This window comes from Gossypium hirsutum, chromosome D03 (assembly GCF_007990345.1).
Source record: "Gossypium hirsutum isolate 1008001.06 chromosome D03, Gossypium_hirsutum_v2.1, whole genome shotgun sequence".
Lineage (NCBI taxonomy): Eukaryota > Viridiplantae > Streptophyta > Magnoliopsida > Malvales > Malvaceae > Gossypium > Gossypium hirsutum.
Genome location: NC_053439.1, coordinates 3,876,281 through 3,898,352, shown reverse-complemented (window position 1 = coordinate 3,898,352; position 22,072 = coordinate 3,876,281). Strand labels below are relative to the sequence as shown.

The 22,072-nt window shown below is 34.0% G+C and overlaps 1 protein-coding gene and 2 long non-coding RNA genes across 4 annotated transcripts; all 3 read left to right on the top strand.

Moving 5' to 3' along the window:
- Positions 1-65: 65 nt before the first annotated feature.
- LOC121215306 (uncharacterized) lies at positions 66-3,460 on the top strand. Its single transcript, XR_005911042.1, has 3 exons — positions 66-107; positions 3,137-3,209; positions 3,306-3,460. It is a non-coding gene; the product is annotated as an uncharacterized lncRNA (long non-coding RNA).
- A 1,938-nt stretch (positions 3,461-5,398) lies between these two features.
- On the top strand, positions 5,399-7,951 carry LOC121215305 (uncharacterized). Its single transcript, XR_005911041.1, has 3 exons — positions 5,399-6,507; positions 7,197-7,270; positions 7,896-7,951. It is a non-coding gene; the product is annotated as an uncharacterized lncRNA (long non-coding RNA).
- A 9,758-nt stretch (positions 7,952-17,709) lies between these two features.
- Positions 17,710-22,042, top strand: LOC107950492 (glycine-rich domain-containing protein 1). Of its 2 annotated transcripts, none has more exons than XM_016885340.2 (9): positions 17,710-17,795; positions 17,927-18,095; positions 18,300-18,417; positions 18,498-18,752; positions 18,836-19,291; positions 19,384-19,925; positions 20,183-20,378; positions 20,723-20,878; positions 20,977-22,042. In XM_016885340.2, the coding sequence occupies exons 1-9, from the start codon at positions 17,768-17,770 to the stop codon at positions 21,772-21,774; spliced, it is 2,718 nt and encodes a 905-aa protein (XP_016740829.2). In that variant the 5' UTR covers positions 17,710-17,767; the 3' UTR covers positions 21,775-22,042. The 2 variants fall into 2 exon arrangements, with proteins under 2 accessions (XP_016740829.2, XP_016740830.2); XM_016885341.2 differs by having other exon boundaries at positions 17,740-17,795; positions 17,930-18,095.
- The last annotated feature ends 30 nt before the right edge of the window (positions 22,043-22,072 follow it).

The window sequence follows — 22,072 nt, the reverse complement described above, 5'->3', positions numbered from 1 at the left end:
GGACCAAAGTGGAATTATCTAGATTTCTCTTCATTTTTTTGAATTCTCATAAGCTAAAACACCATGGAAGGGCTTCTTCAAGCTGGTTCTTCATATTTTTATTACAAGTAAGTTCAATTCTTGACTATTTCTTGAAATTTTTGTATTTTTATGACTTTTACAACTAGGCCCACTTGTTAAATTCATTAGTTTTTGATTTTATGAAAGAAGTTGAAAGTTGATATGAATATGTGCTGGAATTATATGATGATTTATCATGAAATTAAATCTTTAAATTGTTCATATGCTGATTTTATTGAAAGAATTGAATAGAAAGTGAATGTTTGGGACCTAATAGTAAAAGAGTTTGAAGATAGAGTTATATGTGGAAATTCTGAATTTCAATAGTTGTGTAACAACTTATAATGTCTAGGTAAAGTATTAATTGAGAAAATTAGATTAATTGTGGGGTTAATTGAGAAAGGACCGAATTGTATAAACTGTGAAATTTGGGGCAAAATGGAAATCAACATTTTGCACAAAAGCAGTTTTGGACAGCAGCAGTAGTGTAACTTTGAAAAATAACCAAAAATTGTAGAGATTGAATTAGAGGATGAATAAAATATGAAACTAAAGCTTATTGAGTCTAGTTTCTTATAAAAGAAACGGTGTGAGCAATGGAATTGTAAATCATGAGATATAATAGATTTTGTGAGACAATGTCAGAATAAACTTGGATTCCCCTGTTCCGACTTTGGAAAATCATTAAAAATTGTAAAAAAATGATTTTGAGTTATAATTTATATGGTTAGAATCCTTAATGAGTCTATTTTTATAAGAAACAAATAAAAACATCATCTGAAATCTGTACAATGAGATAATTAATTTTTAGTGAAGAGTGGTCGGAACTAGCAGACAGCGAAACAGGGGAAAATTTAAAGAATAAACTGTACTATTTGGCTGAACCAAAAATTCTGAAAATTTTATGGTATGAAGATATGTGAGTCTAGTTTCAGGGAAAATTAACGGCTATTAATTTGGAGCTCTGTAGCTCCAGATAAAAATAATTTAGTGACTCTGACTCGGATAAACAGTTTTGAATATACATGTGAGTGAATAGTGAAATTATAGCTAATGTTGTTTAAGTGTGTTATACATATTAAGGATGTGGAATGGAGAGGAGGAGGAGGAAAATTGGGAAATATATGAATGATTTGTGTATAATTGGTCATATGCTTGATTTTAATTGATAAACGATGAAATAGAAATGATGCTTATATTTGTGCATTATTGGTCATGGTTTAAGCTCATGTGTGAAAATAAAAGTTTCATAGTATGTGTATGGTATATTCGGTATATGATTTGGCATGAAATAATGTCATGAATGGTTTATGAATTAACACATGTTGGTAAGCCTGACACATAAATAAATGTTGTGCTCATCCATGCTTATAATGCTTATGCTATACGTGTATTTGGCTAACATATTTGGTGTATATGCTTAAACTTTGGCCAAGTAGTGGCTAGATTATGCCACGTTAAATTTATAAGTTATGCATTGAAATGGTTTATTGTGTGGTTAGTTCCAAAAAGAGTCATGTTTAAATACACTAGCTTGCAACTATGGTTGAATGATATGCTTATATCTTGTGTGATGTGCATAGAAACAAGTGTGGAAAGATAATGAAATAATAAGTTCATATGGCTGAAATTTAATGATTAAATGTTAATTTCATGAATTATACAATGTATGATGAAATGTATTCATTTTTGAAATGAGAGTAAAATAAAAATGCGAAAATCAAATAAATGATCAAATTAAGCGGAACGCCGGATTTGAGTACTTCTGATCAAGAGATAAAGTGATAAGTGGTAGCTTTAGCTACACTTATCTAATCAAGTGAAAAAGTGATAAGTGCTATACTTATCTGATCAAGTGAAAAAGTGATAAGTGCTATACTTATCTGATCAAGTGAAAAAGTGATAAGTGTTATACTTATCTGATCAAGTGACAAAGTGATAAGTGTTAGCCTTAGCTACACTTATCTGATCAAGTGAGAAAGTGATAAGTGGTAGTCTTAGCTACACTTATCTGATCAAGTGACAAAGTGATAAGTGGTAGCTTTAGCTACACTTATCTGATCAAGTGACAAAGTGATAAGTGATAGCCTAGCTACACTTATCTGATCAAGGACAAGTGATAAGTGATCATACGTAAGACCATAGTTATACTATGGCAAAGTGAAAGTGAAGTACTCAATTTTCCGTAACCATTCCCTAATTTGATTAAGGATGGTAAGTGACAAATGGACCCAAAAGGATTAAAGTAAATGGATAAGTGGTAGTGTATTTATATCAGGACGATGTTGTTATTCAAGCTAAAGTGATATTTTCATTGCAAAATTGAGAATTTCATAAATGTGTTATTGAATGGTATAATCAATAAACATTGAGTTAAATGGTAAATACGTATTAGTGTTGAACTTGATGTCATTGAATTGTACGTGAATTAAATGGAAATTGCTAGTGATATGATCTAAATCGTGAGCATGAGAAATTGCGAATTGAAGGAAATGAAAATGAAGCATTGAATTGCATGAGTATGTATCGGGTCTCGTAAGCCCTAATTATTATGATTATAACATTTTGAGGATATATTGTGAAAAGTTATAGGAGCATGTTAATTATTTTGAAAGTTTTAATTTAGATGAAATTTTATAACTCGGTTAAATACGTTTACAAGTGCATGTGTTTTAGTAATGCCTAGTACCCTATTCCGGTATTGAATACGGGTAAGGGGTGTTACATTGCTGGTCTGATGGATAAGTGGAGTGTTGGTGTGAAGGAGATCCTGTGTTTAAATCTTGACGTGGGCATTACTTTTGCTCATGCGTCCAGGAGAGTTTATCAAATATTCTGTTCATCTTTTTTTTTTCATTTTTTTTACTTTCCCCAAAATCCCTCCACCCTCTTACCATTTTTCTCTTCATTGCTGCCGAATTTCTGCTCTCTTTCACCATTCATCTTCTTGATTTTTCTTTTCCCACTCTGCCTCGTGTCGCTCCACGTTTGCCTGCGATCGTTCGCTAAGTTTTAGATAAGTGATTTGTCTCTATTTGTTAACTTTCTTCTAAAGTGTTTTGTTTATGCCAATTAGGGGACGATTCAAGGGCTCATAATCACCAATCGGAGTCTTAGTTTGTGTGGAAATTACTGTTCATCGGTTGAAGGTAAGGTTTAGTCGCTTATGGGTTAAAACCTCAATACGAGTTCGATTTGGGATCACATTATGTGAGATTAAATTAGTGTTATCTATTCAATTATAGGCTTTGGAGTGCTCGGAGACTGTTTTAGAATCAAACAAAATCAGGTGTGTACCCGAAACGCAGAAAATGAGATTCAGCGAAAAGCCGAAATTGCTTGCTGTTTGGACAGCAGCAGTAGGCTAACTTTAAAAAATCACCATAAATTGTGGAAATCTAATTAGAGGATGAACAAAATATGGAATTAAAGCTTATTGAGTCTAGTTTCTCATAAAAGAAACGGCGTAATTAATGGAATTTTAAATCGTGATATATAATAATTTTTGTGAGACAAGGTCAGAATGAATTTAGGTTCCCCTGTTCTGATTTTGGAAAATCATCAAAAATTGGATAAAAATAATTAGGGGTTAAAATTTACATGTTTAAATTATTAATGAGTCTATTTTCAATAAAAACAAATGGTAACATCATCCAAATTTTTTACTAAGAGATAATTAATTTTTAGCAAAGAAAGGTTGAAGCTATCAGACAGCAGAACAGGGGTAAGATTGAATATGTTACTGTACTTATTGGCTGAACCAAAAGTTCTAAACATTTTATGGTAGAAAGGTATTTGAGTATAGTTTCAAAGACATCAAGCAGACCTTAATTTGGAATTCTGTAGCTCAAGAGATAAATAATTTAGTAACAATGACTCAAGTAGACAGCTTTGAAAGAACCACTACACCAAAATAGGCTTTTCGCGGCGTTTTTAGCGGCGGTTGGATAAAAAATGCCGCTAAATATCGATCATTAGCGGCGCATCACGGAAAACACCGCTGAAAATAAGCATTAGCGGCGTTTTCCAGAAAGCGCCGCAAAATACCTAAGCCCAACGATGCTGTTTTTCGAGCTTTCGGGGATTCAGCGGTGTTTTTAAGAAAGCGCTGCTAATGCTCAGGGCTTTAGTGGCGTTTTTAAAAAAGTACCATAAAAAAACCTAAGCCCAACGACATCGTTTTCTGAGCTTTCGGGGATTCAGTGGTGTTTTTAAGTAGCCGCTAATGCTCAGGGCTTGGTGTTTTTTGGGAAGCGCCGCAAAAATACCTAAGCCTAACGACGCCGTTTCCTGAGCTTTCGGGGAATTAGTGGTGTTTTTAAGTATGCGCCGCTAATAGTCAGGACTTTAGCGGCGTTTTTGTGAAAGCGCCAAAAAAAACCTAAGTCCAACGACATCGTTTTCTGAGCTTTCGGGGATTTAGTGGCGTTTTTAAGCAAGCGCCGCTAATGCTCAAGGATTTAGCGGCGTTTTTGAGAAAGCGCCGCAAAAATACCAAAGCCCAACGACGCCGTTTTCTGAGCTTTCGGGGATTTAGTGGCATTTTTAAGTATGCGCCGCTAATGCTCAGGGATTTAATATAATTTAAAATATTTGTTAAAAATGGTAAAAATTAGTTTTTTTGGATACATTACTGATTTTTTTAGTTTATATATTAAATAATTTCTTATATAATCGTAAAAGAGATAGTATTAATTTTAAAATATTTAATTTAATTATTATTATTATAGTTTAGGGTTTAATAAATATGGTTTAAGGTATATATATATGGTTAATTTAGGATTTAAGACCGGTTTAGGAGTTACAATTTTAAGTTTTATAGATTATGGAATTAGGGATTATGAATTAGGGATTCTGGTTTAAGGGTTAATGTGATTTAAGGTTATGGGTTAAGGGTTAGGGGTTAGGGATTATGGGTTAGGTTAGGGGTTAAATGTTAAGAGTTAGGGATTTAGGGTTTATAAATTTGGTGTTAGATTAGAGTTTAGGGTTTAGATTAATTAGTGTGTTTTAATTATATATTAAATAAGGTTTAGGGGTTAGGGGTTAGGGGTTAAGGGTAGGGATTTAGGATTGGGTTAAGATTTAGGATTTAGATTAATTAGTGTTTTTTAATTTATATATTAAATAAAGTTTAGGGGTTAGGGGTTAGGGGTTAAGGGTAGGGATTTAGGATTGGGTTAAGATTTAGGGTTTAGATTAATTAGTGTTTTTTAATTTATATATTAAATAAAGTTTAGGGTTAGGGATTCGGGGTCGGGTTTATCTTAAAGACAAAAGCAACTAGGGTTAGGGGTTATGCTTTAGGGGTTAGGGGATTTAGGGGTTAGGGTTTCAACGCCGCAAAATGTTGAGAAAAATCCATCATTTTATTTTAAGTTTTACGGTTTAAAATTTAAGATTTAATGTTTACGGTTTAGGGTTTAAGGTTTAAGGTTTATGGTATAATGTTTATTAATTTGGGTTAAGTGTTTATGTGTTAGAGTTTGAGTTTGGGGTTTAAGGTTTAAGTTTAAGGTTTTAGGGTTTAGTTTGGAAATTGAAGAACATTTGGATTTTACTGGGATTCATTCCATTTTGTACTACACCCATATTATATAATTAATAATTTCAATTTATAAATTTTGTTTTAATTTTGGATCAATTTGACTTCAATCTTGGAGGAAGGCATTAGCGGCGCTTCAGCAAAAACGCCGCTAAAGGTGATGTATTACCGGCGTTTTATGAAGAAACGCCGCAAATTTCCTTTAAGTGTAACAAATACGGTGCCGTTTTTTTGTTTTCTTTTAGTGGCGCATTTCAAAAACGCCGCAAATATTTATTACGAGTTGAGGAAACGGCGTCGTTTCCTATTTTTATTAGTGGCGCTTAGCTAATATGCCGCAAAAATGTTTAACGTTATCTTATAACAGTGCCGTTTTGTATATGTTATTAGTGGCGTTTTTAGCGTAAGCGTCACAAATATTTAATAGGGGTTGAGGTAACGGCGCCGTTTCCTATTTTTATTAGTGGCGCTTTAGATAAAACGCCGTAAAAATGTTTAATGTTACCTTATAACGGTGTCGTTTTGTCCATGTTATTAGTGGCGTTTTTACTCTAAGCGCCACAAGTTTTAGTTTAATGTGTGTTAAACGACTGCATTTGTATTGATATTAGTGGCGCTTATTTATAAGAGCCGTAAATGATTTCATTTTCATTAAAAAACGTCGTCGTTTTTTTCCCACACATTTTACCGAAACTTCAACCCCAACTATCATGACTTATCCCCCAAAATCCCATTCTCCCCAAAATCCCTAAAATTTCCCCTAATCCATATTTCCCATTCCCCCTCAAATCCCTACAATTTCCCTTAATCCATATTTCCCCAAACCCGATCTCTTGTAACATTGCTGTTTCCTCTGGCGCATCACTGTCTCCGTCCGTCAATCTCTTCTGCCGCAACAATCGGTAAGTTTTTGTGATATCTTTTGCTGCAACAATCTCCGTCCATACTTGCTTCTTCTTCTTCCTGCCCCAATTATGATATTTTAAATTGTTGTAATTTAATTTAATTACTTTTAAAATGTAGATTATGTAACAGATAAGCTATGTATGTATACATGTCATGATTTGGGTCATGAGATTGGAGAAGAGAGTAGAAAATTATGACCCTATTCTTTTCGTGACCAAGGAAGTTAAGAGAGCAGTGAAAATCATGACTGTACCTATTGTACATTAGTTTCTGACGATTTTTTTCAGTTGCATTTACATGGCAGTAATTAAATGGCTTTTGATGAAAATCATAACCAAAGTATTTTAATCGGTATTTTACGGTGTTAATTATTTATTTTAGCAATGCAAATAATTATACTAAATATTAAATATCAATGTTAAACACTGCAAAGGGATTAAAATTGGAATTTAACCTAAAATTGCCATGTGAATTCAGTGTTGTTAAAATTCAGTGAATTCAGTGTTGTTAAAATATGAGTGTTTTGACCATTGTTATGTAATGACAAAGTTAAGTTTATAGATAATGGCTTATGATTACTTCTAAGTTAGCTATCGACATTAAACATAAATTTAAAAAAATACACAGACAAAGATAACATAATTACAGCAGGAAGCTATTTTGACCAATTAATTTATATTTTTAGGTGAAAGCCCATCAAATATTGAAAACTTGACCACTCTCGAAGCTGCGGTTAGATAATCCATAACAAGTTATCAGGTATAATATCATTTTTCTTCTTTTTGTTCTTACATTATGCAATATCGTTTTTCATAACTTGCATAATTTGAGCATCATTTTATGATAAATTTGAGCTTTGCTTTATGATAAAAGTTGCAAATTGAGGGGATGTGGTTTTTAAAAAAAAAACATGAAGCTTTAGGCAAATGGTTAAGAAAATTAAATTATACATTTTGTTGGTGCAACAATAGATGGTGTGCTTTTCAATATAATTTCAAATGTTGACACATCTTTTTCCATGTACCTTGTTCAAGTGAGTATAAATCGAAATATTTTTTACATTATACAAGATAATGTCACATTTCATTGAGACTTCTTTAGTTGATAATGTGATGGTTATTTCGGCTACATACTTTTTAAAAATAATCATAGTCAATAGTGATCATCTAAATCAAATATTTAGAGATAATGCCATGTTGTGCGAATGTCTATGGCTATTTCGTTCGCGCTCCCGAAGAACACAACATCGAGATATCAATAAGTTGTTTACAGAATCTTTTCATGAATAGTTAAGCCAAACGGTATGCAGTTGGAGCTTTCGCTTACAAATAATAATGTTTTCTCATAACATTTTTAATTACTCAGTTTACTTTCCATTCAATAGGTTTGGAGTGGGAAGAACGTAAACGACGAAGTTAAATGGCTCTCCCAAGGTCCAAATCGAGTGGTTAAAAGATATAGTGCGTTCCTCATCAACGGATCCAGATTTCATACAAAATATCGCGAGAGGTTGAAGAGAACGCAAAATTGTGGAATAGTTGTTAATTCCTCAATTACAAGTTATGCTAGTGCTAGGGACAATAATCCTGTTGAAGGAAATGTGGAATATTTCAGACTTCTTACTGACATAATTGAGTTGGATTACTACGGCAAATGGAAAGTTGTCTTATTTCGAGGTGATTGGGCCGATGTTAACACTACTCGTGGAATTAAGCAAGATCAATTTGGTTTTACAATGGTGAACTTCGCCCGATTGATTCACACAGGACAACAACTGATAGATGAGTCGTATGTATTCTCATCTCAAAAGATCCAACTAATGAGGGTTGGTACGTTGTACTCCGTAACATCCCTAGAGACTTGTTTGACATGGGCAGTGGAAGTAGAGATAACATCGACGACAGATCAGAAACTTTTCCCTTTCCAGAACAAAACTTAAACGATAATATCCCCAGTACTAGTGCACAATTTCAATGGGTTCGTCAGGATACAGATGAAGATATTTACGAATAATGATTTTACGATTATTTAATTATATGTAATATCATAATTTAATTCTTGGTCTTATTATATATTTCAACTATTTTATATGTGCTGTTATTGTTGTAATTAGTTATTAAGTTTTCAACTATTTTATGTGTATTGCAGATAAAATGCCTAGAAGAAAAATTCTAAGGGGAAGCATTGTTCAAAATGATCCAAACTCGACAGAAACAAATAGTACTGAACAACAGAAAATAATTGGATCTTCGAATGTTCTGATTACAGCTGAGGATCCTACAGAAGTTCAAAGTAATTTTACATTTAATTTACATGCGTGTTGGCTTATAATTGATTTATTTTTCAAATTCTTATATTATAATATACCATTTGTAGCTGAAAATGGTGGGACGCGCAGAGGTCGAGGATGTACGCTACTTAAAGAGTTAAACGAGTTAGATCCAGTCGAGCGTGTCAAAGTTGGACGAAGCAGTTTTGGTCAGCCTGTTGGATCAGAAGCTCGACTTTTAGCATGATATATGGGCATTTTAGCACGAAATGCGAATATGTTGCCTATCAACTACGAGTCATGGCATTAAATGCCCGATAGCAACAAAAACCAAGCCCTCGATAATATTAAGGTAACTTAAGGTTAATGTCATCTGTAATGCTTGGGAAATAGTTTCATTTATATTTACTTTATTAACTTGTGTTTTTTGTAGGCAAGGTTTACTTTAGAGGTCTCGGATGCTTATGTAAAGAAGGCATTGGGAAAAAGATGGAGATACCATAAAAGTACTTTAAAGAAAGAGTATTATAAGACAAAAACAACCCTCGAAGAGAAATTGCAAAATTTCCCGCCGGGTATGCTGAGGTACCAATGGGAAGATGCGGTTAGATTTTGGCATTCGAAGAAAGGCGAGGTATGATGTAATTCCAAACTATTGTAATTATTTTGGTTTATAGTATTTACTATTTACGTACTAAAAATTTCATAACGTAGGATCGTGAACGAGTTGGAAAAAGCAGCAGACAGAAACAAAAATTCACTCACACAGTCGGGTCGAGAAGTTTTGCATGTGTAGCTGAGGCAGAGGTATTTTTAATTTTTTTAATATTGTCAAATATGTATAACTTTCCATTAAATAATATTTTTACTACTATATTGTAGGAACTATCATCCGGTCAAAAAGTTGGACGCCCTCAACTTTTTGAAATTACACATAGGAAGAAAGATGGATTTGCTATGAATCCTAAAGCTGGTGAAATTATGGTACGTTTACTTAATACGATTTGACTTGTTTTAGTTATTTATAGTGTTTATTTTCTAATGGTTTAATTCATTGCTTGTAATACGACTATTGTTATGTTGCATTTGTTTTTTTAATATATATTGCGTTCCTAACTATGTGATTTATTTATTAGGAAAAACTAAAGGATAAAAAGGCGGAGTACGAAGCGTTTGCTGCTAGTGATAGTTCTGTTCATCTTGAAGACATTGATAACCGGATTATTACTGAAGTTTTGGGTCCTGAAAGGTATGGTCAGTTCGATTTCAAGGATCTTTTGTTAGCCCAACCCAATATTTTGGATCCAGCTCGCAGTAATACATGGCTTCGAAGAGTCAGGCTCAAGTGAAGTTTAGAGGTTAAAAGACCAGATGGCTCAGATGCAAGCGACCACAGTTGAGGTTCAAAGGAAATATGAAGAACTCCAGTTACAACTTAAAGTAGAGGTGGCAGCGAGGAAAGCAAAGGCTGCAGCGAGAGAAGCAGAGCAGAGCAAAAAGTACGACGAACTCCAGCAGCAGCTTCAGACTATGATGAAGATGTTTCAGTCGCAACTTCCACCGCCATAGTGTATTGCATAAATATTTTTATCATTTTAACTTTATAACATTTTTGCAAAAACAATATGAATTCACTTTTATTTATTGATATCAATATTATTTTATTCGTTTAATTTGAAATATTATATAAATTTATTGCTTTTGGCTGGTTTAGATCTGATTGCTTTTGATTTGTTGCTACAGGAGGGCTGAAAAAGTAAAAAAATTTATATAAAAAAATATTCCAAAAATAGTGGCGTTTGTGAATAAAGCGCCGCTAAAGAACATTTCTTTAGTAGCGTTTTTTTTGAAGCGCCGCTAAAGAACATGATCTTTAGCGGCATTTTTTTTGAAGCGCCACTAAAAAACATGAACTTTAGCGGCGTTTTTTTTTTAGCGCCGTTAAAGAACATGATCTTCAGCGGCGTCTTTTTTAGAAGCGCCGCTAAAGATCATGTTCGTTAGCAGCAGTCCAAAAAAACGCTGCTAAAGATTATGTTCTTTAGTGGCACTTCAGAAAAAACGCCGCTAAAGAACATGATCTTTAGCGGCGTTTATTTTTGTAAACGCTGCAAACGTTAGCGGCCTTTTTTGCGGCGCTTAGCGTCGCTAAAGGCCTAAAAAACGTCGCTAAAAACCTGTTTTGGTGTAGTGAACATATAAGTAAATAGTGAAAACATATATGAATATTTAGCTAGCACGGGTTACATTAAAAATGAATCACACGGCCAAGGCCAATTTGGGTCGAGTGGGCCACACAGGCGTGTGGGCCCACACTGGCAGACCACATGAGCGTGTGAGCCCATTTTCACTGAATTGATTGCTAATGTTGCATTGCATGGGGTTGGGTTAATTATATTTGGAGGAAGTGTACTGAAAGGCTCTTAAGCCTAACATACTGGTAGCTCAGCTGCAAATTACTGTTTTGTGCCGCATTCGGTACTACCTGGAGTGTAGGGATGAGTGGGTTGATTTGATCCCCACATAGAGTGTGGGGTTGGATGGAGATGGTGTGTAGAGGTTGGTTGGGAAGGACTTTGTTACTGAATACTGCATGGCTGCAACTGATACTGTGATGGGCTAAGGCCCTACTGCATATTTGATACTGTAGTGAGATGGGCTAAGGCCCAAACTGTTACTGATACTGAAAAATGGCCTAGGCTCAAGACTGATTTAATTGTGCACTGTGATTTGCTATTGTTTGTTTTTTGTGGGATTACACACTGAGTTTTCGTAAAGTCACCCATTTTATTTAAATGTGCACAGATAATACCCAAATCTAGACAGATTGGTGCGGCGGAGGACTCGACGGTGACCACGATTTTGGACTTTCATGGTTTTTAACCCATATTTTTGATAATTGGTTTTATTTCTATTCTATTTTTACTGGCTAAGTTTTTGGGTTGTAATTGGACTTTTGGAATTTAGTTTTGGGTTTTAATTATCTTTACCTTATGGATTACAACTGTTAGTAGTAGGAAACCTCAGTTTTTAAAAGAAACAAATGTTTTTCCTAAACGCACACTTGTTTAATCTATTTTAAAAGCTTCCGCAAACGAATAACTTTTTGAAACTATCGATTAAATGAGTAACACAATTTTGGAACTAATAAGATATTAAGATAATGAATTCGATGGAAATGGTTTTAACGCGACGACACGGTTTTCAAACACCCTATCATGTGACATCGCTAGATCCAACCATAATGTCTGGGCCGAGTTTGGGGTGTTACACATATCCTTTCGCATTTGGCTTTGGTCATGGCTCGAAGTTTTCTTCAATGGTTTAACCTAGTTGTGATCATTTGGCTTCAATCCATAAATGAAACTAACTCAAAATTCAAAGCTTATTCATCCCAACTCAAGCATCTCCTTTCCATTTCACAAATTCAACTAAATAATCGAGGATAAGGACCAACCACATGGGCAAGTTGTTGGCAATGCTGCCTAAAAGCCACCCGAACAGCTTACCGACATCAGAGGCAAAGGCAAGGTTATTTAGCTGAATTTGTGAAATGGAAAGGAGATGTTTGAGTTGGGATGAATAAACTGGGAAACTTGAGTTAATTCCATTTATGAATTGAAGCCAAATGATCGCAACTAGGTTAAGCCATTAAAGGCTTAAAAGGCTAAAAAGATGAGAAATCTGAAGAGTCCAATTAAAGGCTAAAAAGGGTCCTTCTGAGATGGTGAGGCTGAAAAGAGGAGTGAGGTGATTACAAGAGAAATGGCTAAACATGGGAAGAGAATAGTGTGGGCATTAAAGCTATGTGTGGAGATGAGAAGTGATAGAAAAGACTGCAGATTTAGGATGAAGACGTTATTAGTTGAAGAAACAACGACTGAGGAGATCTGACTCAGTTATGAGCCAACCATGGGGTTGTGTTGACTATGAGTTTTGATGGGTTGCTACTACTAGCAGCTAAATCAGGAGCTGCAATGACAATCTGACTGGTTCTGCACAAAGATCCTGTCAAGTCTGCTGCTCCCAGATTAATGATTTAGTTGTTGAGATTGATGTTTTTAAAAGTTGGCCGACGCGTAATTATCGTCCTGAATTGCCCCCACATCCCACTGCCATTATCTGCCTATTTAATTATCTAAAATTTCTTTCTCTGTTCAAAAGCTTTGCATACTCGATTGTTATTCATGAAATAGGCATGAATAATTCATTCAGTTTCTAGTTAGCAGTTAGGTACGCCTTCTTGGTGCATTTTTGAATGTCCCAAAAAATAATAAGGAAGCTGATTAATTAGCATTTTAAGGGGGAGAAAAAACAACAAATGAATGACTACCAACCACAACTCACAATATACAAACGTGTAATAAGTCACTTTCACAAAAGATATGAACTTTTATTTTTGATGAACTTCCAACTTCTCCCTCTCCTCCTCATTTTTTGTAATTAAGTTGTAACTTAATTCAATGCATTATTTTCATTTTCAGCCTCTTTCTTTTATTTTATTTTCACTCTTTTATTTCTAGTAGGTTACTGTGGGAGTTTAATTATTTTAACGCAGAAGTCAATTTGGCTAGAAAAACATACCCATGGAAAGATTCAATTCATGCAATAGAAGTCACTCAACATTCGAGTAGAATGAGTAATAATAGAATGCTTTACAAATGCCTTAAATTTAGTTACTCAAATTTGTCGAAAACCGCCAATTCAGGGGTTTCAACTTGGGTTTTAGTTTGGGGTTTAGATTTAGTTTTGATTTAGAGTTAGGGTGTTCAAATGGTTAACCGAACCGAACTAATATTTACCGAATTAACTCAACTTTTTATCTTTTAACAGTTAACCGAACCGAAATTTTTTCAAAAAAAATTACCCAAATTATTATTTTTGGTTAAAACAAGTATAAAACATATAAATTTTTTTGATAATGTTTATTTGATCAAATTATCCGAAACTAATAATAGCCTAATACATATAATATATAATATTATTTGCTAATTTCGATTAATTCAGTTAATTATCCAATTTTAAACCGAATTTACCGTTAATTGAAATTCAAAAAAAATCTTTAACCGACCTCCGACCGAACTAGATCAGTTAACCGACTGAGTAACCGAATTAGATTAGTTCGGTCGATTAATCTATCATTATGAGTTTTGATGGGTTGCTACTACTAGCAGCTAAATCAAGAGCTGCATTGGAAATCGAACTGGTTCTACACGAAAATCCTGTCAAGTCTACTGCCAAGTTACAGTACTGCCTAATTATGGTTAAATAAAATTATCAGTATTTATTTATAAGTCCTCTATTTTTGTTTAATTTAATTATGATGCGTTTTGTTATTTTTCACCGTGGTGCATGAGACTTATGTACCTGCATCAAATATTATTACTATAAAATAAGAAATTATTATTTAATAAAATTAAATTTAGAATTCATTTTTCTACTGAATAAATTAATTAATTAAAATTTTAACTTTTTTAATTTATTAAGGGTGAGTTTGGATGGGCGGTGCGTTTACCTGCGGTTAGTGTAAAAACAGCGGTGGCGGTGAGATTAGATACTGTAGCGATACTGTAACATGAGAAAAAAAGTAAGCTAAACACACCGCACCGCACCTAATCGCCCATCCAAACCCACCCTAAAACAATTAATATTTTAATAATTTGTTTTATATAGTTACTTGCAGGTTGATTTATTATTTGTGTATTATTATTTGGAGCAAATTTTTTTCATTTTTTTAGTGATACACGAATGAATTTAAAATCTCTACATAATTATAAATTATATAATAAAATTTAATTTAAACTATTTTTTTATAATAATTACTTTCTACTATAAAACAACAAATAATATTAGTAAAATTATTTAAAAAGTTAAAACAATTAATGAAATTAAAAGGAATGCTAACGTGAAAGGGGCACCAATATTCGATTAAGTAACTCATTTAAGTTACACTCCCAACTGAAAAGCTCATGGAAATCTCATTTATGCAGAGCTTTCCTTAAACTTTTTCGGAAATAAAGGCGGGCTTAGATCACACGTTATCATATTTTTATAATTTTAGAGTTTCTTTAGATGAGCGGTGCGTTTATTTGTGATTAATATAAAAATAGTGGTAATATTAGATACTATAACGATACTATAGCGTGAGACAAAAATAAAGTTAAACACACCGCTCTAAAAGTAAATACACATCCAAAGGAACCCTTAATTTTGAGATATAATTTTATGCATAATTAATCAATCATTGTTGATAATATATCATTAAAAATGAAGTTAATTAATTAATTTTAAAATTTTACATAATCATTTGATTAATTGATAGTGATCTGAATGCATTGAATATTAATCCTTTATATATATTGAGAAGCCTAAAATCAATGGTAGTTACGGGAATAAATATTCGATATATTTATTTTAGGTACTTAATTGGAATAAAAGAAAAACTTAAATTTTAAATTGAAAATTAAAATCAAACTTAAGTACTTATATGGGACAAGGAAAAACACAAGTATCAATTTGAAAATATTTTACTACTAAATTCAATATAAAATTAAATTCAAATAGCGAATTGAAACAAAAAAAACTTATATCAAATTAAACATTAAAACCAAATGTGCTAAATATAAAATACTAACTAGAGGTGTGCATGGGCTGGGTCAGGCCAAGTTTGGGCCGGGCTCAACTAAAAATTTAGGCCCGTTCGCTAGGCCTGGCCCAAAAAATAGGCCTAAAATTTTGTCCAAGCCTGACCCAGATAAAAATGTTAAAACCCAGCCCAACCCGGCTCGCCCATATTACTTTTTATATTATTTTTATATAATTTTAATATATATATATATAATACATCAAAAATACTAAAAATATCAAAATAAATATTTCTCAACAAATCGAAAATAAATTTTAACCTCTAAAATAATAACAAAATTAAAAATAAAATAAGTTTTATACAATATCTAAATAATAACAACAAAATAGTAACAACATAATAGTAAAATGGTTGCAACATAAGGAGAAAACAACAAGAAAATAATATAAAAAAAAACAATTTTTTTTGTCCTTTAGTGAATTTAGGCCGGGTTGAGCTAGACTCAGGCCAAAATGCTTTATTCGAGGCCCGGCCAATTTTTTAAACGGGCCTTATTTTTTTGTCTAAACCTATTTTTTGAATTTATATTTTTATTCAAACCCTCGTATATTTCAGGAGGACCTTAGGACCGGGCCAAATGACCCGACTCATGAACAAGTCTAATCTAACCAGACAGTGTGATATAAGTTCGTTAATCCGAATAAAATAGATTTTATAGCCGACCACATACATTTTTGGATACTTTAATTTTGAAAAAAAAGAAAATGATAATTGTACTGCACATCTGAGTTAGATGTAGTAGTACCAAGTACCAACTGAGCTCTCTTCACTTCACAGGCGTTTTCGTACACGAAACAAATCAACGTCATTTTCCTCACCCTGACAGGCGGTTGGTTCCACCGTTGCTTTCATTTTTATTTATTTCTTAAAATCCTATTTTCATTTTACCATTTATTATACCCATTTTCCTTTTGTCTTGTTTATTATCCATTTATATTCGCGATAATAAATAAATAAATACTCATTAAGAAAAATTGAAAAATAAAAAATCGATTCGAATGGGAGTGTTTAAATGATTATTTAATTTTTGAAAATTAACATTTGCGTATATTTATACTAAACAAATGTTATTAAAAAATATGAGTGTCAAATCTTTAATAGTCATATTTAACTTCAAGTTTGAAAATAGTAAGATTTCCGTTGGGCATTTTCCTTCTTACTTCATGGAAAATTCAATAAAAAATTATATAAAGATGTAAGAAACAGAACATCATTAGAAAATTTCAATGCAAGTTGCAAATCCCTATCAATAGCTTACTAATCTTTGTTTATTCCTTAATTTACTATAAATTATTCTTCTTTGATATTATCCATACAAAAGAAAATAATATTTAGAGAAATAAAAATATTATCCCATTGGAGACCCTACATAAAAGACAACCCTTGCTTTTATATCCTTGCTCAATCATAATTTTTAAAAATAATATATATAAAATATTAATAAATAATTATAAATTATAAATGAATATTGAAGAATTAATTTTTTTTGAAAATAAAATTTCAAGTGATAATGTGACACAATTTCAAAGTATTATGTCATCATATTTTAACAGAATCTAAATTTAAAGACCAAATTGAAAAACTATCAAATTTTGAGACTAATATGGATAAAAAAAATTTAGAGACTAAACGGAAAATTTGCTAAATGTTACCTTGTCCTCAGTTATATTATTCTATATCACGTTTCAGAGAAAATAAGAAGAAGATTAAATTTTGCTATTAGTCCCCATATTTTATGTTATGGATTTGATCCCTTACTTTAATTTGGTCATTTTTTGTCTTTATATTTTTTAATTTTTTAATTTCAGTCCTTACGAAAAGATAATTGTTAAATTCATTTAGTTAAGTTCTGTTATTTTCAAAATCTGATGTGGCAAACATATTATCATATGTGTACTACTATGTCAGCTTGTTTTTTCCACACACTACACACTAAAAATCTAGTTAATGGATTAAATACTGTCATCTGTGTCAAGATTGAAATTTCAAAGCTCAATAAGTATAAGGACTTAGAATGATCCAATTGGAGAATATGGACTTACAACGATACACGTTGTATAGAACTAGTAATTGAATTTAAACAAACAAATTTAACTGCTACTATTTGGTTCAGGACTAAAATTTCAATATCCGAAAAGTACAAAGACTAAAATTGATTACACTAAAGTACAAAGACTAAATCCACAACTTTCACAAAGTACGAGGAATAATAGGAAATTTTAACAAAAAAATGAAAAGGACATTCTGGTCATTTTCTTTGAACTTCAGTTAAGAGTTTCAGACAAGAATCTCCAATATATAGCTCGACAGATATTGCGAAATATCACAACTGAGAAAAGCAATGACAAGCCAAGTGAAATACGTTTCCGGTATTCTTCTCAATCTGTTCATCATCAGTTATGAACAAAAAAAATCAGTTATAATTCTTATGTCATTTTATTAATTTCCTTCTTTGATTTTGTTTTTCTATTAATGGGATTCTGTTTCTATGTGGCAATAGAAGAGATGGAAATGGAGAAAGAGCAAGGACTGGAATGGATCGAAGCTCAAAAGATCGAAATTAGTTTGAACCTTGCAGGTGCTGCCAAGAACCAGCTTGAATTCCTCGCTGCTGTCGATAGGAACCGTTGGCTCTACGATGGCCCTACTCTCCATAGAGCCATTTACAGGTGATCACTTTCACAGCTCAATTTCTTGATTGTTGCTAAAATCATCATTTTTACCATTTTCAAATTCTGGGTCTTTTTGGGGATTTCATTTTGTCTAAGTTTCTCCAAGTTTTGCATTTGATTCCTAGCTTAAACCCTTTTAATTGATGTGCATTTTGAATCAAAATTTGGGTTGTTGATTTTTTTATATATGCTAATTTTTAGGTACAATGCTTACTGGCTTCCCTTGCTAGCCAAATGTTATGAAGAACCCATTTTGGAAGGGCCTTTGGTTGTTCCTCTTGATTGTGAATGGATTTGGCATTGCCATAGGCTAAACCCAGTATGTCTCTAAGCTGAAATTTTTTGCTTGTTTTATTTTTTGTAAGTTGAAGTTGGCATTTTCTTGTCTTTTTAAATCAGGTTCGTTACAAGTCTGACTGTGAAGAACTCTATGGGAAGATCCTTGACAATACTAATGTTGTGTCTTCCCTTCGAGGCGCATGTAAACGGCAAACCGAAGAAATTTGGAACAGGCTTTATCCGAATGAAGCTTATGACTTTGATTTCACCAAAGCCTTGTCTGAAAATGCCTCTGAAACACTTTCTGGACTTGAAAAACACACTGAATATGATCTAGTTTCAGCTGTTAAAAGGCAGAGTCCTTTCTTTTATCAGGTGAGTCCGGGAATGATCTAAATCGTTATCTTTTTAGTAGCATTCTTCTTTGACAATCTGCCTAATCTTGTTTTCGGCTCTAGGTATCCAGAGCGCATATGAATAACAATATCTTTATCGAAGAAGCTGTAGCTAGGTATAAGGGTTTCCTTCATCTGATCAAGAGGAATCGAGAGAATTCGACAAAGCGCTTTTGCGTTCCAACCTATGACATCGACCTTATCTGGCACACACACCAGTTGCATCCTGTCTCTTACTGCAAAGATTTGAATACAGTACTTGGTAAGATATTGGAGCATGATGATACAGACTCAGACAGAACTAAGGGGAAGAAGCTTGATGTCGGATTTTCGGGGACTACTAAACAGTGGGAGGATACATTCGGCAAAAGATACTCGAAGTCGGGGGCCATGTATAGAGGGAATTCTCCATCTCCTCTTGCAGCTATTCCTTGCATTCCCGACATTTTACCTAAGAAAATAGATGCAACAAATGAGTTTCCGAACATTATTAAGCTTCCTGAGATGAGGATTGTAGAGGTAGTTTACCTATATTTAACCTGGACCACGGTACCAATGCTGCTTTCGTATTTTAAAGGTCATTTCTCATTATGTTTGATGCCTTTTTTCAGGTACTTTTGGAGATTGTTGCAGTTAAGAACTTACCGGACGAAAAGAAGGGGAATCTCTTTGTCTTGTTAAGTAAAACTCAACCCGATGTATTCTGTAATACTAAGCAGAAACTGACTATTTTATCTGAGTCTGGGAAGAAACAGGTTCTTTTATTTCAGTGTGAACCTACTGGTGAACTGCATTTCGAACTCGTATCAAATTCAGCTTCCACTTTACCAGTAACAAAGACATGCAAAACTCTAGGCACTGCTTCACTCTCCATAGAAGAGTTTCTAGATCCGGTTTCCAAACTTGCTGTGGAGAAATGGTTGGACTTGGTACCCCCTTCTGGAAATGGATCTTCAAAACCGATTGGCCTACGTGTTGCTGCTTCCTTCACAGTTCCTACAGCAGCACCACATGTGCTTCACATGGTTCGATCCCATCCTTTTTCGAAAGGTTCTTGTTTTCAGCTCCCTCTTACCGGAACTGTCCCAAGTGGCAAGAGCTATACCCGTGTCATTGATGAAACTCAAGCTGAGGTCATAAGACTTCAAATGAGGTATATACATGCATTCACACCAAGTTAAATGTTGGCAATTAACTTTAAGCTTACTTCCGAGTATTTTTACAAGTTATTAAATATTTATATACCGTCTAAGCCGAGTGTTTTTGTGTCTTTAGCCCGTGCTGTTTACATATGATAATTCTTTGGAAAACAATTATAGCACCTATGCATCTTTCTGTTTTCTCACCACTGTTAGTTTCAAGACTTGTAAACCTTGGAATTAATTTGACAATTTCGGGGCTTGATTATAGGGAGTTCGGGAAGGCAAAGATGAAAGAGAACAGCCTCTCGAGTAAGCAAGTAATTGGTATCACAAAGCATGGAGAAACTCATACAGTAGCAGAGTTTCTAGGGACTCATTGGAATTTGATGAATTCCCAATGGGTTCTTCACAATGCAGAAGTCGGTGAAAATGGTCATCTCTTTGATCTCAAAGGCAATAGGACGGTATGCATCCATTTATTTTCACATCATATATATAAATCTCTTATGATATTGTAAAGTTTGTTATACATGATGAACCTTCATTTACGCAAATAAAGCGTAAAGTAATAGAGATTGTTGTTTTTACCTTAACTTCCATCCTGACATATCTTGAACTTGCTAGGAGTTTGTTTCATTGGCTACATAAATCATTCTTTCACCTCTTACACAACGCTCGGGGAGATCATACTCCAGCATCTTATTGTTACTTTCTTTTGATTTTTGCTGCCTGAGCGTCTGCATGTTTTAGTTGTGCATATATATATATGATTAGTGTTAAATTTCCCACTCTTTTGATTATTGAACAGGTAAAGGTTTTTTCTGGTAGAAAACTGGATTACGAACCCAAACATTGTGAGAAGCAGAAGAACGAAGGTGACTTTATGACTGCTGTTGAATTTTCTGTTGAACATCCATACGGAAAAGCTGTTGCATTGCTTAACTTGAAATCTAGATGCTTGAAGGTAGGTTAGCTATTTGCCATTTATTAGACATGCAACTATACAATTATAAAAAGATGAAATTTACTTACTGGTTCCACTTTTTAATTGAAAATGAATAGGCAAAGGAGGGATGGTTTGTTTTGCCCGGATTGGTATCGATGTTTATACTTTCTCACATTTTGAAGAAGGAAGGACGCTTTGGCTTCACTGTTGATGGCAAAAGTACGAAAGAGATAGATGGTGCAACACGAAAGGTAATTGTTGACAACGACCAGCATGCCTCCATGGAAACTGAAGTCCATTCGGATGTGACATTAGAAAATGCAGTGATACCTAAAAAAGATGGTTCATGCAATGGGGACTGTGGAAGTGAGAAAGGCAACACGGTAAGCAGTGGTGGCTGCGGTGGTTGTGGTGCTGGATGTGGAAACGTGGTGAAGAGTGGTGGTTGTGGTAGTGGCTGCGGTAGTGGATGTGGGGGTGGTTGTGGAAGCATAGTGAATAGTGGCGGCTGCGGTGCCGGTGGTTGTGGTGCTGGATGTGGAAACATGGTGAAGAGTGGTGGCTGTGGTGGTGGCTGTGGTGGTGGTTGCGGTAGTGGGTGCGGGGGTAGTTGTGGAAGCATAGTGAATAGCGGCAGTTGTGGCTCTGGCTGTGGTGGGTGTGGCGGAGGTTGCGGAAGCATGGTGAATAGCAGTGGCTGTGGCTCTGGCTGTGGTGGGTGCGGCGGAGGTTGTGGAAGCATGGTGAATAGCAGTGGTTGTGGACTCAAGGAGGAGAGCGGTGGCTGTGGTGGTTGCGGTGGTTGTGGCGGTGGGTGTGGCAACCTTATAAATACCTGTGTCGGAACCGGAGGTGTGGTAAAAAGTAATGGGTGTGAAAATCCCACATACATGGAGGCGGCTATAAAAGCTTGATGGTCCATGGGGAGTTTCACCATTATTCATAATGATGGTCCAGTAAATCATTGCATTTATTGCTGCTTATTTCCATTTCCTCCTGGTGAATAAGTACAGCTATTATTATATGAAGTTTGTATATTTCGCTTGTGTTTCTTTCAGATTCTGGCTTTGCATATCTATTTTCCTTCAAAAATAAACTTTCCTGGAAAAAAAGTAATACAATACTCTGTAATACAACTATCTAAAAGTTCTTGTTAATGTCGAATTTCAGTGAATTATCCCATACTGTTTCTCTTTGAATTTATTATCTTTA